Here is a 12403-nt window from a genome sequence, read left to right as displayed (position 1 = left end):
ATACACTAGGAAGTGTAATATTCATAAACTTTTAGTTCATCCTGTATTTCTTGATAGATTGTAGCAAATCTTTTCTTGTGTTGCCTTTTAGCATTAGTATTCCACTTCTCACATCTCTCTTATTCCATGTGGCTTAGTATATTTTGCTTTATATTTCTTTATTTTACTTCCTTGTGTTTCTTGTCCTTTGTTTTTGCTTTCTCATCCATTCCTCCCCCAAGAAATTGTGTTCGCCTGGCTTTGTCACATACAATATCATTGCTGTGATGTGTCTGAAAACCATTTCAAAATCAGGTTAGTTCAGCTAATTCAAAACACCATTTAGATAGTCATTCTGTCTTAAGGGACTAATGCTCCTTCATTTAAAACTCAGTAAAATTGACTTGGTTTAAGCTAAAATCAATGTTTTTCAAACTGAAAGTCTATACAACTTTTTACATTGTTTCAGTAAATTTTAAAGTCATAGCTTTATTGTGCAAATGGACGCAGCTTGCATTGTACTGCAAAAAGACAAAGTAACGTTTTAATCAAATTTTATAGACAGGTTTGAAATTTCGGTAAGTTATTATATGAATGGGAGTGATAGCTGTAGTACACAACTGTTAATACTGAATTATCTCGAACCATCCATTTTAGCATTTACAAGAAAGAAGCAACTTTTTTCTCTCTTCCAATCTTTGACTGGATCCACTCTTGACTCGGAGGAAAGTTACAGATATTTTTTTTCATAGTATTTTTCTTAAGGCGTCTTACAGTGAAATTTTGTGGCCTGTTTTGTCCAGGTCAGAATGAAATGTAACACTTTTTCTTTTGGTTTTAACATCTGGGAATGCCTTTTTATCCTGGTTTTAATGCCAATGTGTGTTGTTGGGGGATCCATGAAACTTTTCTTTCATGTTTTGGCTGCAATAAGGAGGTCATGTTTGCCATCCTTTCTTTTCAGAACTTCAGTGAATACTTTCTCTGCTGCTTATAGGAGCCCTACTGATCAGCTGTGTTGGATGGGAGCTATTTACAGTTTCACAGTTACTGCATTCTGAACAAGACAAATTTTCCTTTTTTAAAGTATGAAACAGATATGGTAATGAGAGAATCTGTAAATATCTGTGTAAGGAGGTGTCTGAATTGGTTTATAATATGTTTGAAGGATTGCCTTTCCAAAATAAGCACCATACATGTATTGAAATTCTTAGTTCTAGGACAAATGAGTGTGTATTTTTAAGACTGTGCAGAAACACATTTTGAGTCTTTCAATATCATTTAAAAAAAGTTTTTTTGTTTAAAAAAACTTAAAATCTGATCTGAGTGCTACTCTTCATTGTAGATTGTTGCAGAACTTCATTATCTGTACAACACAGACCTTTAAATACAGGGTTTTGTTGCTTACTACAAGTCTTCCTAAATACACTACATTCTCTGCTGCTACGATCTGAAATTTGAGTGAAGTTTTGCAATTTCTTCAAAGGCACTTTTCATACATATACTTACAGGATCAGCTTAAAACTCTACTGCTTGACCATCTTCATGTCATGAGTTAAAACAATGCATCTAGATTTTTTTGTGTTCTGTGCTTGTGTGATTTGTTGTGGGGTTTGGGGATTATTTTTTTTTTATTGTGGTTGGTTTGTTTGTTTGTTTTTAATTCCAGGTGAGTGTTTTGGAGCCTATAGTAACTATAATTTGGCATTTGTGTAACATGATGGTCCATCTTTGAGTCAAGCACGCTGGAAATGGTTTCACTTGTAAAGCAGAGTAATCAATTAGGTGCTCATCTTGTAGGTAGGAGTAACAAGAAAGGGAATATTCCAAAATGAAAACCTGTGTCCAGATTGTGTTGGTTCAGTGAGCCTACTTATGATGCTTTTCACAGACTTCTAGTCAGCACAGTAGAGCTACTTACAAATACTTTGTGATACAGCTGAAAACTGTGGACAAAAAGGAAGTGTCAATTTTAAACATCTCTTTAAATCCTTCGTGCATAGGACTTCTATAAGGATAAATTTGTAAACCTTTGAGAAAAATAGCTTTAGATACAAAATGTCAAGCAAATTTTAGAGTTCACTCAGATTTATTTCCAAGATGATAAACTCTTGATGTCAAAGCAGATACACTGTTGTACTCAGTGAAATCATTGGGGCAAGCAGCTGTGCTGCAAGGAAGTAACTGGAGTAAAAATGTTTTCTTTGGAAAGGAAAAGGCTGCTGCTCTGCGTGTTTACTGCAGATAGTGGTTTTGTAAAGATGACCATTGTAGAAGTCTGCGATGCCACAAATCTGAGATTTGAAATCACTGTCTTGGAGTTCCTTGTAGCAACTGCACTTGCACGTGTCAAGGCCAGAGTAATAACCCACTATGCATCTTGCATATGCATGCACCACCAGGTGAATCAAGTATGCCATAACTTTCTGAAGTTCTACAGGAAATTATGTCATATTTCAGATTTAAAAGGATGTATTTCATGGTTAACAGCAAGAAATTTATAATGATTCTTCTCAGCTAAAGTCTTTAAAGCTTCTGTTAAACTAAATTTAACAGGAATTTTAGCAAAAAACCCACATCAACATCATGAAAATTCTGCAGTCCTCCTGTTTTTCCTCTTTCCTGAGATATTAGTGATTAACTCTTTTCAACTTAAGTGGACTAGAAGAGGAGCTGGCTGTCCCTCATGGCATTAGAAGTATTTAAAGATAGGTTGGATTTGCAGAGGATCCATTTTAACATACACTCTGTCCACTTAGCCCTGATAACATTTTTTTTTCTCCTTTCTGGATTGAACAGGTTCACATTTTGAAAAATATTCCAGGCATTGTTTAGTCAGAGGCCAAAACCTAACTATAGATACCCCATTCGGAATGAATAATTCCTGCTTGCGGGGATTTTGTAGGTATGATGTGTCCATCCTATCTCAGAAGGGTTGTTGGAATTTGTAATGGACATTGTACATACTCTGTGGGGCCTTCAATTTTGGTGCTAGTTTTTCAGAAGTAGATGTTGGATGAACTGGTATTGGTAGACAGCCAGATATTCAGCCGTTGCACACTGGGGCCCTTGTGTTGCTCTGTTACCATTACAGTGGCAGACGTTTTCAGCATAGTGCTTTTGCCTGGGAGTTGCTTTAGGTGCTTCCTACTTTAGTCTCTGCCACTAAGGTAAATACTGTGATTCTTGATCTTATAGTTGTTCTTGAGTTCTTACTAGCAGCGATAAACTTCACCAAACCCACTAGTTTCATTTTTCTTTGGTTCGTGTGAAATATAATGCTTTGTTTTCAGATTTAGGAGTGTGTTGTTTAATTAGTTCATTTTTGAAAAATTACTTTGGTGCGTGTAAGCGATGGAAATTTATTACCTGATTTGTCATAGCAATTTGTTGAAAGTCTGAAACTGACTTTGGTTCCTGGACATGGATGTTTGTTCAGGTTCCTCTTACTTTTTGGGAGTAACTAAGGCTATTTTGCACAAATAATTTTTTGCAGCAATATATTGCTGTATGTAAAAATGTGAGCCAGAAATTTGTCTGATATCAATTACAATATGCAATGCAGACCTGTTCGTGTGTCTTAAGTATCTAAATATGGATGTTATTTCCTGGCTTATGTGTAGGGATATGAATTCAAAATTTTTGGGTTTAATTTTCTTCTAAACACAGACTAAATTTGACAAAATACAAATAGGGGAAGGCCTCACTTTTGGTTCTGGGCAGTTAGCTTTCCTATTACTTGACATTTTCACGTTAGGTGACTGGTTTTGTGTAAGAAAATGTAAATTGTTTACTTGAAATTTTGAATTTATTTTTTGCTCCATGGAAACATTACCAATGAACAGAAAAAAAGTATGTGATCTTTTTTGTTCCTCAAGTTATTGAACGGTTGTTCCTTAAATATATGTACTGTTTAGTTATCTTCTGAGCAACTTTCTCGTAGTGCTATTTTATATTAAAAACTACGTCAGCAATCTTTGTTGTTGTTGCTTATGCTGTTAAGTTACTTTGAAGAAGCAAACTGAGAGTTGCTTCATGTGATATTTTAAATTATGAAGACTGAGAATATTTCCAGGATAGAGTGAGGAAAAAGCAGATCTTCTTGATGTGCCTGTAGTCACAGATCTGATGTAAATCATGGCATTTGTTTTGCTTTTTCTCTGCAAAGATCTTGCTTGTATTATATTGCCTACATAGGAGGTTTTCTTCTATGAGAAGAAAAATTATGAGGTATAATTTGATTTTATTTCACTAAGGTCTTTTTTCTTAAGTGAGGCCCCATGGCTCAGTTTTTAGGTTGATCAAAATACATGGCTGGGAAAGTGCATCAATCAAAAATCTCAGGTTCTCAATATTAGTAGTAACAGAACATTACATGCTGTGTCTTGCAACTCTACAAAACATCTTAACTTTTTAATACAATACATTGAGTTGGCTTAAATTTCAAGGCATAAGTTCAAAAGCAATAACAGCAAAATCCAAAAGCAGTTCCCTGGCACAGATTCATGAAAGTGAGAAGTTTTGTGCAGCACTGTGTTTATTTCACTTGCCAGTTGTGCTCCATTTTACTCTTCAGTACTCCTGTATTTTTTGTGAAGTATCTTGCAAAGCTAGACTGCTCTAGCCGCCATTTTTCAAAATTTTTATAAAGACAAAACAAAAGACCAGTGAAGAGCAATAAGGGGTAAAATAACCTGTGGCTATAGTTGTCAGAGCAATCAGGTAGCTTGAGGAAATCGTTGATAACAATGTAAATGTGAGTTCTCTTGGCGTCTTTGGAGGGTGTGTGTTGGATATATTCCTTGCTCTCTGCCTGTGTCATTCAGGGTGCTGTTTGGAAATCTATTCCCTCCATCAAAATTTTTTTTGCTTCTAAGAGTATTTTGTACTATTGTGAAATCCTTTTAAAATCTCTGTGCTGCCTAGCTGTGGGCAATGATGACCTCTACTGTATGATGGAATTATTCTGTTGCTGTGTTCATATTTTTCTTTGACCCACCAGCCTGATTGGGTCCCATTTGTCAAGGCCAGAGCTAAGGACTGTATTGTAAGTAAGGAGTCTGATCCTTTTCTTTTGTTTAACCCAAGGCTGGGAGCCTTCCCTTTGTGTCAGCAGAGGCAGATGAGGAAAAATGATCTTGAAGGATGTGTTCGAGCAGGTTCTATGGAATTATATAGCGTATACTTCTTCCTAACGCTACTTCTCTCCTTCCTGCTGGATTCATTGCCACAGAGAATCCTGTGGGTCCAGTCCCTTGGGTGGTGGTTAGGGCGTCTCAGTCTCCCACCCTCTTTCTGGTTGTGTGTGATCTGAGCTCAGGAGTTACTCCTTCATGGATGTAGTCAAAAGGTGAGGTTAAGGGCCTCAATAGAGGGTTATACCTTGTTTACAGGATGTAGCTGTATATCCTTCCATAAATTTTAATTAAGGCAGAGAATTGGAGAGGAAAGAGGAAGGCTGCTGGAGTAAATGCACTACTTCTCAGATTATTTTCACCAATATTCTTTTGATGGTGCATTTTTCAGCTGATGATAAGATACTGAAATAAAAGGGGAACTTCTGTCTGATGAGCAGATGTACCTTTCGCATAACTTAAATTCCTCTTTGAGAAAAGGATTGCAATTTCCCTGTATTCCCCTTGAATATTCTGTTCTTGAAACTCTCCAGAGTACAGTTATTTGGAAGAGTGTGAAGCTGGTGGGCAAGGGTCTCTGATCACCAAGGACTTAATGTGCCATATAAAGAACATACTGGGAACATAAAGAACAAGTATTTTAAGGGAGAGCTTGGTGGAAAGGTGTAATTAAATCTGCACAATGAGTGAGAGCCAGAAGTTTTCGGCTGTGACCAGTAAGCTGTTCATCAATCAGTAAGCTGTTCATCAATCACAGGTAGTCATGTGACCCTTTGCATTGTAATGCTGAAGTGCTATACTGGAGCAGTACTTAACTATTTTTAAAAAGTTTTTATTTTCCAAATACTTTTTATAAAGTACAGAATTAATTTTATCTCATCTTTTTTCTTTCAGTTCTTTATCTAAAATAGAACCTTATCTGCATGAGTGGTTGTAGTAGAATTAAGCTGTGAGTTTGTGCTGTTGTAGTTACAATGACATAACTGTCCAACAAGAAAGCACTCTTGTTACGGAGTGAGAATGTATTCTATTTGATTTAGCACAGTTTGAAGGTTTTTTGAGCTAATCCAGATAGAAACTGCATATATGTCTGACATAGGAAGTTATATCAGGGTGGTTATAGCAGTGACCCAAAATTACTTGAGAAAGGAAGACAGTAAGCTAGTGATATATGAGAGAGGAACATCGTCTCTCAAATGCTTAGAGAGGACATGTGAGAAAGGCAAGCTTGGCCTCTGTGGCATAACAGCAAGAGTGGATATACTGGTCATCAGCAAAATAAAATAGTCCAGTAGTAGGTGGCATCTTCTGAGGCAAAAAAAGGAGCAAGAGAAGGGCAAAACTGAGGTACACGCTGTAGGGGTTTATTTTTAATGTCAAAATGAAGCTGTGTGGCAATTCATTAGTGTACAAGTTTGAGAATTTGGGGAATGGTTAAACTTACACTTTGCATTTCTTAGTGTTTAGAAATTTATCCTCACCTCAAACAAGTGTCACTGTTCCCTCTTAGACCCTTATGTGTTCCTTTGTATAATGTCTTGTTAGTTGGAAAAACTTGCATTTTAAAATACAAGATCTAGAAATCATAAATGTCAGACTGCAGGTCTGCATATTACAAACTATTAACACACAGAAATGGACAATATGTACGGTTGCTAATTTATGCAACTGGCTTTATTAAGATAAACCTCAGTTTTGCAATAATTATTCTCAGGGCAGTTTTTCTTCAAGCACTTGTTCATTTGCTACAGTAAATATATGTGCAAACAGGCCATTTTGATGTCACAAGTATTTTACAGCAACCATATAAGTGAATTGATAGGGATTGTTTCCACTGTATTAACTGTCTCTTACAGTTGTGAAGTAGCAATTTGGAGTTTAGGTTTCTAAATGTATTTGAATCATGATGGCTTGTTAGTGCATCGGAAGTTGCACCACAGTGTAAACTATACATCTGTTTTCTATGGTTTGGAAAGTGAAGATAAATCATTACTGAGATGATAACGGAGTTTATTGGTGTTGGTTTTGATTTTATGGCAGGACAGCCTCTCTGATCCTGGAAAGCTGACCTAAACATCAGCAAGCGTTATCCCCTTTTCTATAGCTGCTTGTCTGAAGTTGTTATATCAAGGCAGGTGAAAGACACATGAACACACTGATCATTGTGTCAAAAAAATAATTGTGCTGTCCATATCGAATGGATCCAGTAAAAGTCCATAATGGTGTTACCGTTTTTTAATTTCAACCTGTGTGGAAAACATTCAGCTGCCTGGGTCAGCGAGATCTGTTTGACTTGCAAATTCAAGTCAAAGTGATTTTGGATACTCCTGAAGATTAGATATGCGTAAATATTAGCTAAAGTTAAAGGCTGTTTTACAGACTTGAAACAACGCATCAAGTTGTGAACAAAAAGGCGGTGCTGAACTGTGCAAGATTTTGAACTGTGCAAAATCAGATCTGTGCGTTTCCATTCTATTTTTAAGCCATATGTGAAGAAGGGATGTACTACATCCACTACACATTTTAGAAATCTTCCTAGTATTCATGGCAAAACCCTTTGAAAAGCTTCCTAGATTAGAATAGAATATGGGAGGAAGCTTACAGACTAGTTCATTTTTAGCTAAGATTCTGTGGCTGATGAAGATTCTTCAGTATCTCCTCTAAGAAACCTTCTGATAGTGGCAATCAAACAAAACCAAGAAGAACTTGTTCTTCCACCAACAAGCAACTAGTAAGTCATGGACAGCGCTGCATACCTTCGGAGAAGCATTGAAGAAGTGGCTGTTCTGTATGTGGTTCTTGGAGATTAGTTGTTCTTACAGCTATTCTATGACTTGCCCTTCAGTTTCATGAATGTAGAGCTTGTTAGCATGCTGGTTTTTTACAGTGAGAGAAGGATTCTGTTATGATGGTGTCCACTTAGTGGACTCGTGATGGTTCGTTTACTATGATCTCGAAGTGCAAAAAAAATAAAGGCAACCACACCAAGGGGTTATGTTTCAATCAAACAGCACGATTTTATTGTTTGCCCATAAAGTGGTGTTGTGATAGATAGAAAGACAGGAAGTGAAGAAAAGATAAAGTCAAAAGAAAAGGAAAGAGGATTATAACTACCGCCACAGGTCCAAGGTCTTCCTATGGTCCCAGGTCCAAGCACCATCCTGCCTGTCCTTCCAATCGTTGTGATCCTTGGTGGGGAAGATCTCCCAAATTCGGTTGCTCAGGAGTCATCTTTTATGCCAAGCAGCACACCTTGCTCCTCCTCTGGCCCGTGGATTGTTGTCAGTCTCTGCCTTCTCGAGCCAGGTTATCACGCATGTTCTGGTTCATTGTTACGACAACGGTTGTGATCCATCTTCTGGACAGCTGCTATGTGGCCTTATCGTAGCTGTTCCTTCCAGTGCCGGTATCAGGGAGTGGCATAGTACTCCTCGTATCGTGCAGTTCTCCTTCAGGGTCACTGGGTCCCGGTGTCCATGAGGAGCACATTCCATCTCCAGGTTTCTGTTAGCAATGTTGAGACAATACTGTTCTCTTTAGACTGGCTCTTACAGATGGTACTTTTTTGTTGTTCATTTTAATAGTTGCAGCAGCTTTGCAATTATGTGTAAGTGATGTCTGAAGAACACTGTTGCCTATAGCCCATTTCAGTACACTGTTCACACACAATAGCAAAAAATGGAGTTACTCTGTTGATGAGGACAGTTCATCAGAAAGCTAAGATACTGGGGCATTCTTATTAACTTGTAGGGTAGCTTTTTAGTAAAGTTACTTTCTCCTTAGCTATTTAAAAACCCATGCAAGCTAGAAGCGATTGTTACTTATTAAAGTGGTAACCCAAAAGTAAGTAACAGGTCTTAGCAAACTTAGAAAATAAATTGAAAAACTGAAGGTGATCATATGTGGTTTTATAGATATTTTGAAAGGGGTTTGTGTTGTATATTCTTCTTAATTGTTTTTGAAAAGTATCCCATAAACTAAAAACTCATTAGCATGGTATTATAACCTAATGTTTGTTGCCATGCCATGTGATTGGATTCTTACAGTGAACTGGATTCTTTTAAGCATTTCTTTACTACCCAGAACAAATAAAAAGCACCTTTGTTAGAAAATGTGGAGGCATAGGAGAAGGAATTTAGTAAGATGTTTCTAGTGAGGACTGGGTTGCCCTGACTCACCATAACATAAGTAATAGAGTAAAATACATATTCACAAGCTCTTCACTGGAGTCCCACAGTATATAATATCCCTGGTTTTCTTCAGAAAAGATGAGGAGTCTTTTTCCAAGTATATCAGAATTGTAGGTACATGTACATTTTTATTTTTCCAGTGAAGTCTAATTAATACTGTGGTAATTGATTTATTTTTAAAGATTGAGCAGTGTTTTACCCTGGGAACAAAATCAATAAGGAAAGTGAGACTAGATATTCTTAGGAGGCAGGAGAGTGGTAGCCTATGATTTTTGTTTGTTTGGGGATTTAATACAACTTCTGTTCCTTTACTTGTAGCTGGCTTTTAAAATGTCTTTGTTTGCCCAGATTTGCTGTTATGTGTGTAGTCCTGCTGATTTTAATGAAATCACCAACAGTGCGTAAAATTGAGAATATATGTTGGAGAACCAAGTTTGGAGGCCCTCTAGTGATTCCACCTTTGGAAATTGTCTTAAAACTTGTGTATGTTAATTTTCGTGTAGTTTGGAGCTGGATATAAGTTAAGTCTCTTCAGGCACTGTATAGGCGTACAAAAAGACGTGCAGTATTAGTGTGGGGACACCACTGCTTAGGTGCATGGCTGTGCAGCATCCAGATTAGACCTGGCTGTCATCTAGTCAGCTGTTGGTACATACAGAAGAACTGGTATGTCTATGTTGGCGTACTTCTGCCTATGTTCAATCAAGTGCCCAGCCCGCAAAGAATAATCATGTCATAGCAACATGGTCAACCACACTGTGAAATGTTTTCTAGCATTTTTGAAAGCAGTATTGAGAATTTAGGTAATTTTGAAGGTGGTTATCTAAGGATGGAATGGCAACTTAACACAAATAAATAAGAATGACCACAGCGTGGGGGAAGCAGAGACAACTTTTGCTATCAGTTCTACTTTGTAGGTACTTCCCTACCTCAGTTTGAAACCCCAAGAAAAAGTTAAATCTCTTTTAAAAATTCACTTTAATGGGGTGACTTGCTAAACATACTTGAGAATTATAGAAAAAATTTTCTGATCATTGTAGGCAATTTTGATGGATGTAGATATATGTGAAACCAGTAATATATAAGACTTCTAAAAAAATCTTGTTGCTGGAAACTATTTTCTCATATTAAGACTTCTAATTCACATTAAAGGTGTTTAAAGAGGGAAGGAAAATGAAAAGACTAATTCAAGATTAGAAGATAGGAAATTAGTGTAAAAATGGAAATAAATTTTAGAAAGCTGTGTTAGTGATGTAGTGAATGCAATTAAAAAGTGAAATATCATCCAGAATATGATTTTTTAGAGGAGTGTGTGTGTGTGTATATATATAGCAACTGGCAGGTGATTTCCTCTCTAAATAATACAGTATGCCTTAGGAGGGAGAGGAAGGCACTTATGACAAAGCTATTTGTTCTGTTGTTGGAAAAAGGTTAGCATTTAGTCTGATAATCTTCAGATCTGTGCAGCAGATTCTTTGATAAATAAAGACATCAAGTAAACAAACCCCCAAGAAATGACTTTTGCATTTATTTGATTTCCTTGCTTCAGTTGTGAAAATTTTGACTGCAAATCTCCTTCGTTCTGACTATGTGTGCGTTTAGTCGTAGTTTTAAAATGTGATGAGAATGGTGTGATGTTGTCTACCTGTTTGCCTTGGGAAAGAAACCTGTTGTGGTCCTGCTAGGTGTTTGTCTATATTAAATAAAAATCTTTCAACTTTGCTTTGTAACAAAATCAAGCAAAAATTCAGGTTGCGTTCTAAAACTACTAATGGGAGGTAAGAAATAAACCTGAGGCAGAGGTTGGGTTGCCAATTATTTGGCCTGTATTTTGGGATAAGACCCCAGAGATTCTGCAACAGATCATCCCTCCTTACTGGAAAAGGGAAGATTACTGTCTTGTGTACACTAATATGAATGAGAAACAGAAATGATAACAAGGCACAGAGAATCCTTAATTTGCATACACTGTTAGGAAAACTGTTAAATTCAGAGGATAAACTGAACTAAGACTGAATTCTGTGGAAGTAGAGCAGTAATATCATTTTACAAAGGAAATGCACCAATTTGAATTTGTTTATATTTATATGCCTGATAAAATGTTTTATTGAAGGAGATGTGTATGCAATTTATTATGTGAATTCCTAATTTTAGTGTGAACAATAAAAGCAACTTTAAAAAGGGCTGTCAAATACATCCAGGTATATCTAACTGGGATAGTATTAGTGGATACCCTGTAAGTGGTTCCTGAGAAAGGACTGTAGTGTTGGGCCCTTATGTTTATCTTCAGGTTCACGTTTGCTCTTCTTACTCTCCATTAATAGGTAGCATAGATCAGTCAGTGTTAAAGGAGTTGCCTCCTGAGCTCCTGGCAGAAATTGAATCCACCATGCCACTTTGTGAACGTGTGAAAATGAACAAGCGCAAACGTAGCACAGTTAATGAGAAACCAAAATATGCTGAAATCAGTTCTGACGAAGACAATGACAGTGAAGAAGCTTTTGAATGTAAGTAGTATATAATTTTGTTCCTACTGCTAAAGAAAGCTAATATTTTGTTTTTACAAAAAGATGCACTTTTTAAAAAAAAGTCGGCTACCCTAAAACATATGAAAACAAATTTGCGGTCCTGCAATTTTTTTTCCTTTAAAAGAAGAATTGCTTTATTTCCGTTTGTCATTCAAGATGAAAGGCGGCTAGTTGTTAAATTTATTTTCTTAAGTACCTTAGAAGAAGTTACTATGTAGGTTTTTTTTCTAAGTTGTATTATGAAACATTTTTAGCCAGTCAGATTAAGGGAAATATCCTCTAACGTAGAACAGAAAACTTGTGTACAGAGGTATGCAAAGAAAAATTTCAGTAAATAAACTCTACATTATTCTTAGTTTTCCTGATAAGAAAAGTTAATGATCCCCCCTTTAATTTTTCTGACATGATAAATTGAGAATCTTACTGCCCAGAAGTTTCTTAAAGTATTTCTTCTTCTATTAATTTATCTGGCCTATTGCTAGAAAAACTAGAGTTGCTTTTGATGGGTTCTGAAAATACTAGTTGCTGATGGTACTGTTTTTGAATTAACTGTTTTCAGAGGAAGAGAGGA

General features: G+C 36.5%; 1 protein-coding gene across 8 annotated transcripts in view; it reads left to right on the top strand.

Annotated features, from left to right (window-relative positions):
* Nucleotides 1–12403, top strand: part of NIPBL (NIPBL cohesin loading factor) — a 152501-nt gene that overhangs the window by 94259 nt on the left and 45839 nt on the right. For 7 of the 8 annotated variants that reach the window (XM_056324006.1, XM_056324001.1, XM_056324003.1 and 4 more), the window contains one exon: nt 11629–11811. The exons of the other annotated variant lie outside the window; for it this stretch is intronic. In XM_056324006.1, coding sequence (XP_056179981.1) covers nt 11629–11811 — 183 coding nt within the window. The remainder of the gene's footprint in view (nt 1–11628; nt 11812–12403) is intronic. 8 annotated transcript variants of the gene reach the window in all.

Source organism: Falco biarmicus, chromosome Z (assembly GCF_023638135.1).
Source record: "Falco biarmicus isolate bFalBia1 chromosome Z, bFalBia1.pri, whole genome shotgun sequence".
Taxonomy (NCBI): domain Eukaryota; kingdom Metazoa; phylum Chordata; class Aves; order Falconiformes; family Falconidae; genus Falco; species Falco biarmicus.
Note: the sequence above shows the minus strand (reverse complement) of the source record. Positions and strands in the feature narration are given on the sequence as shown.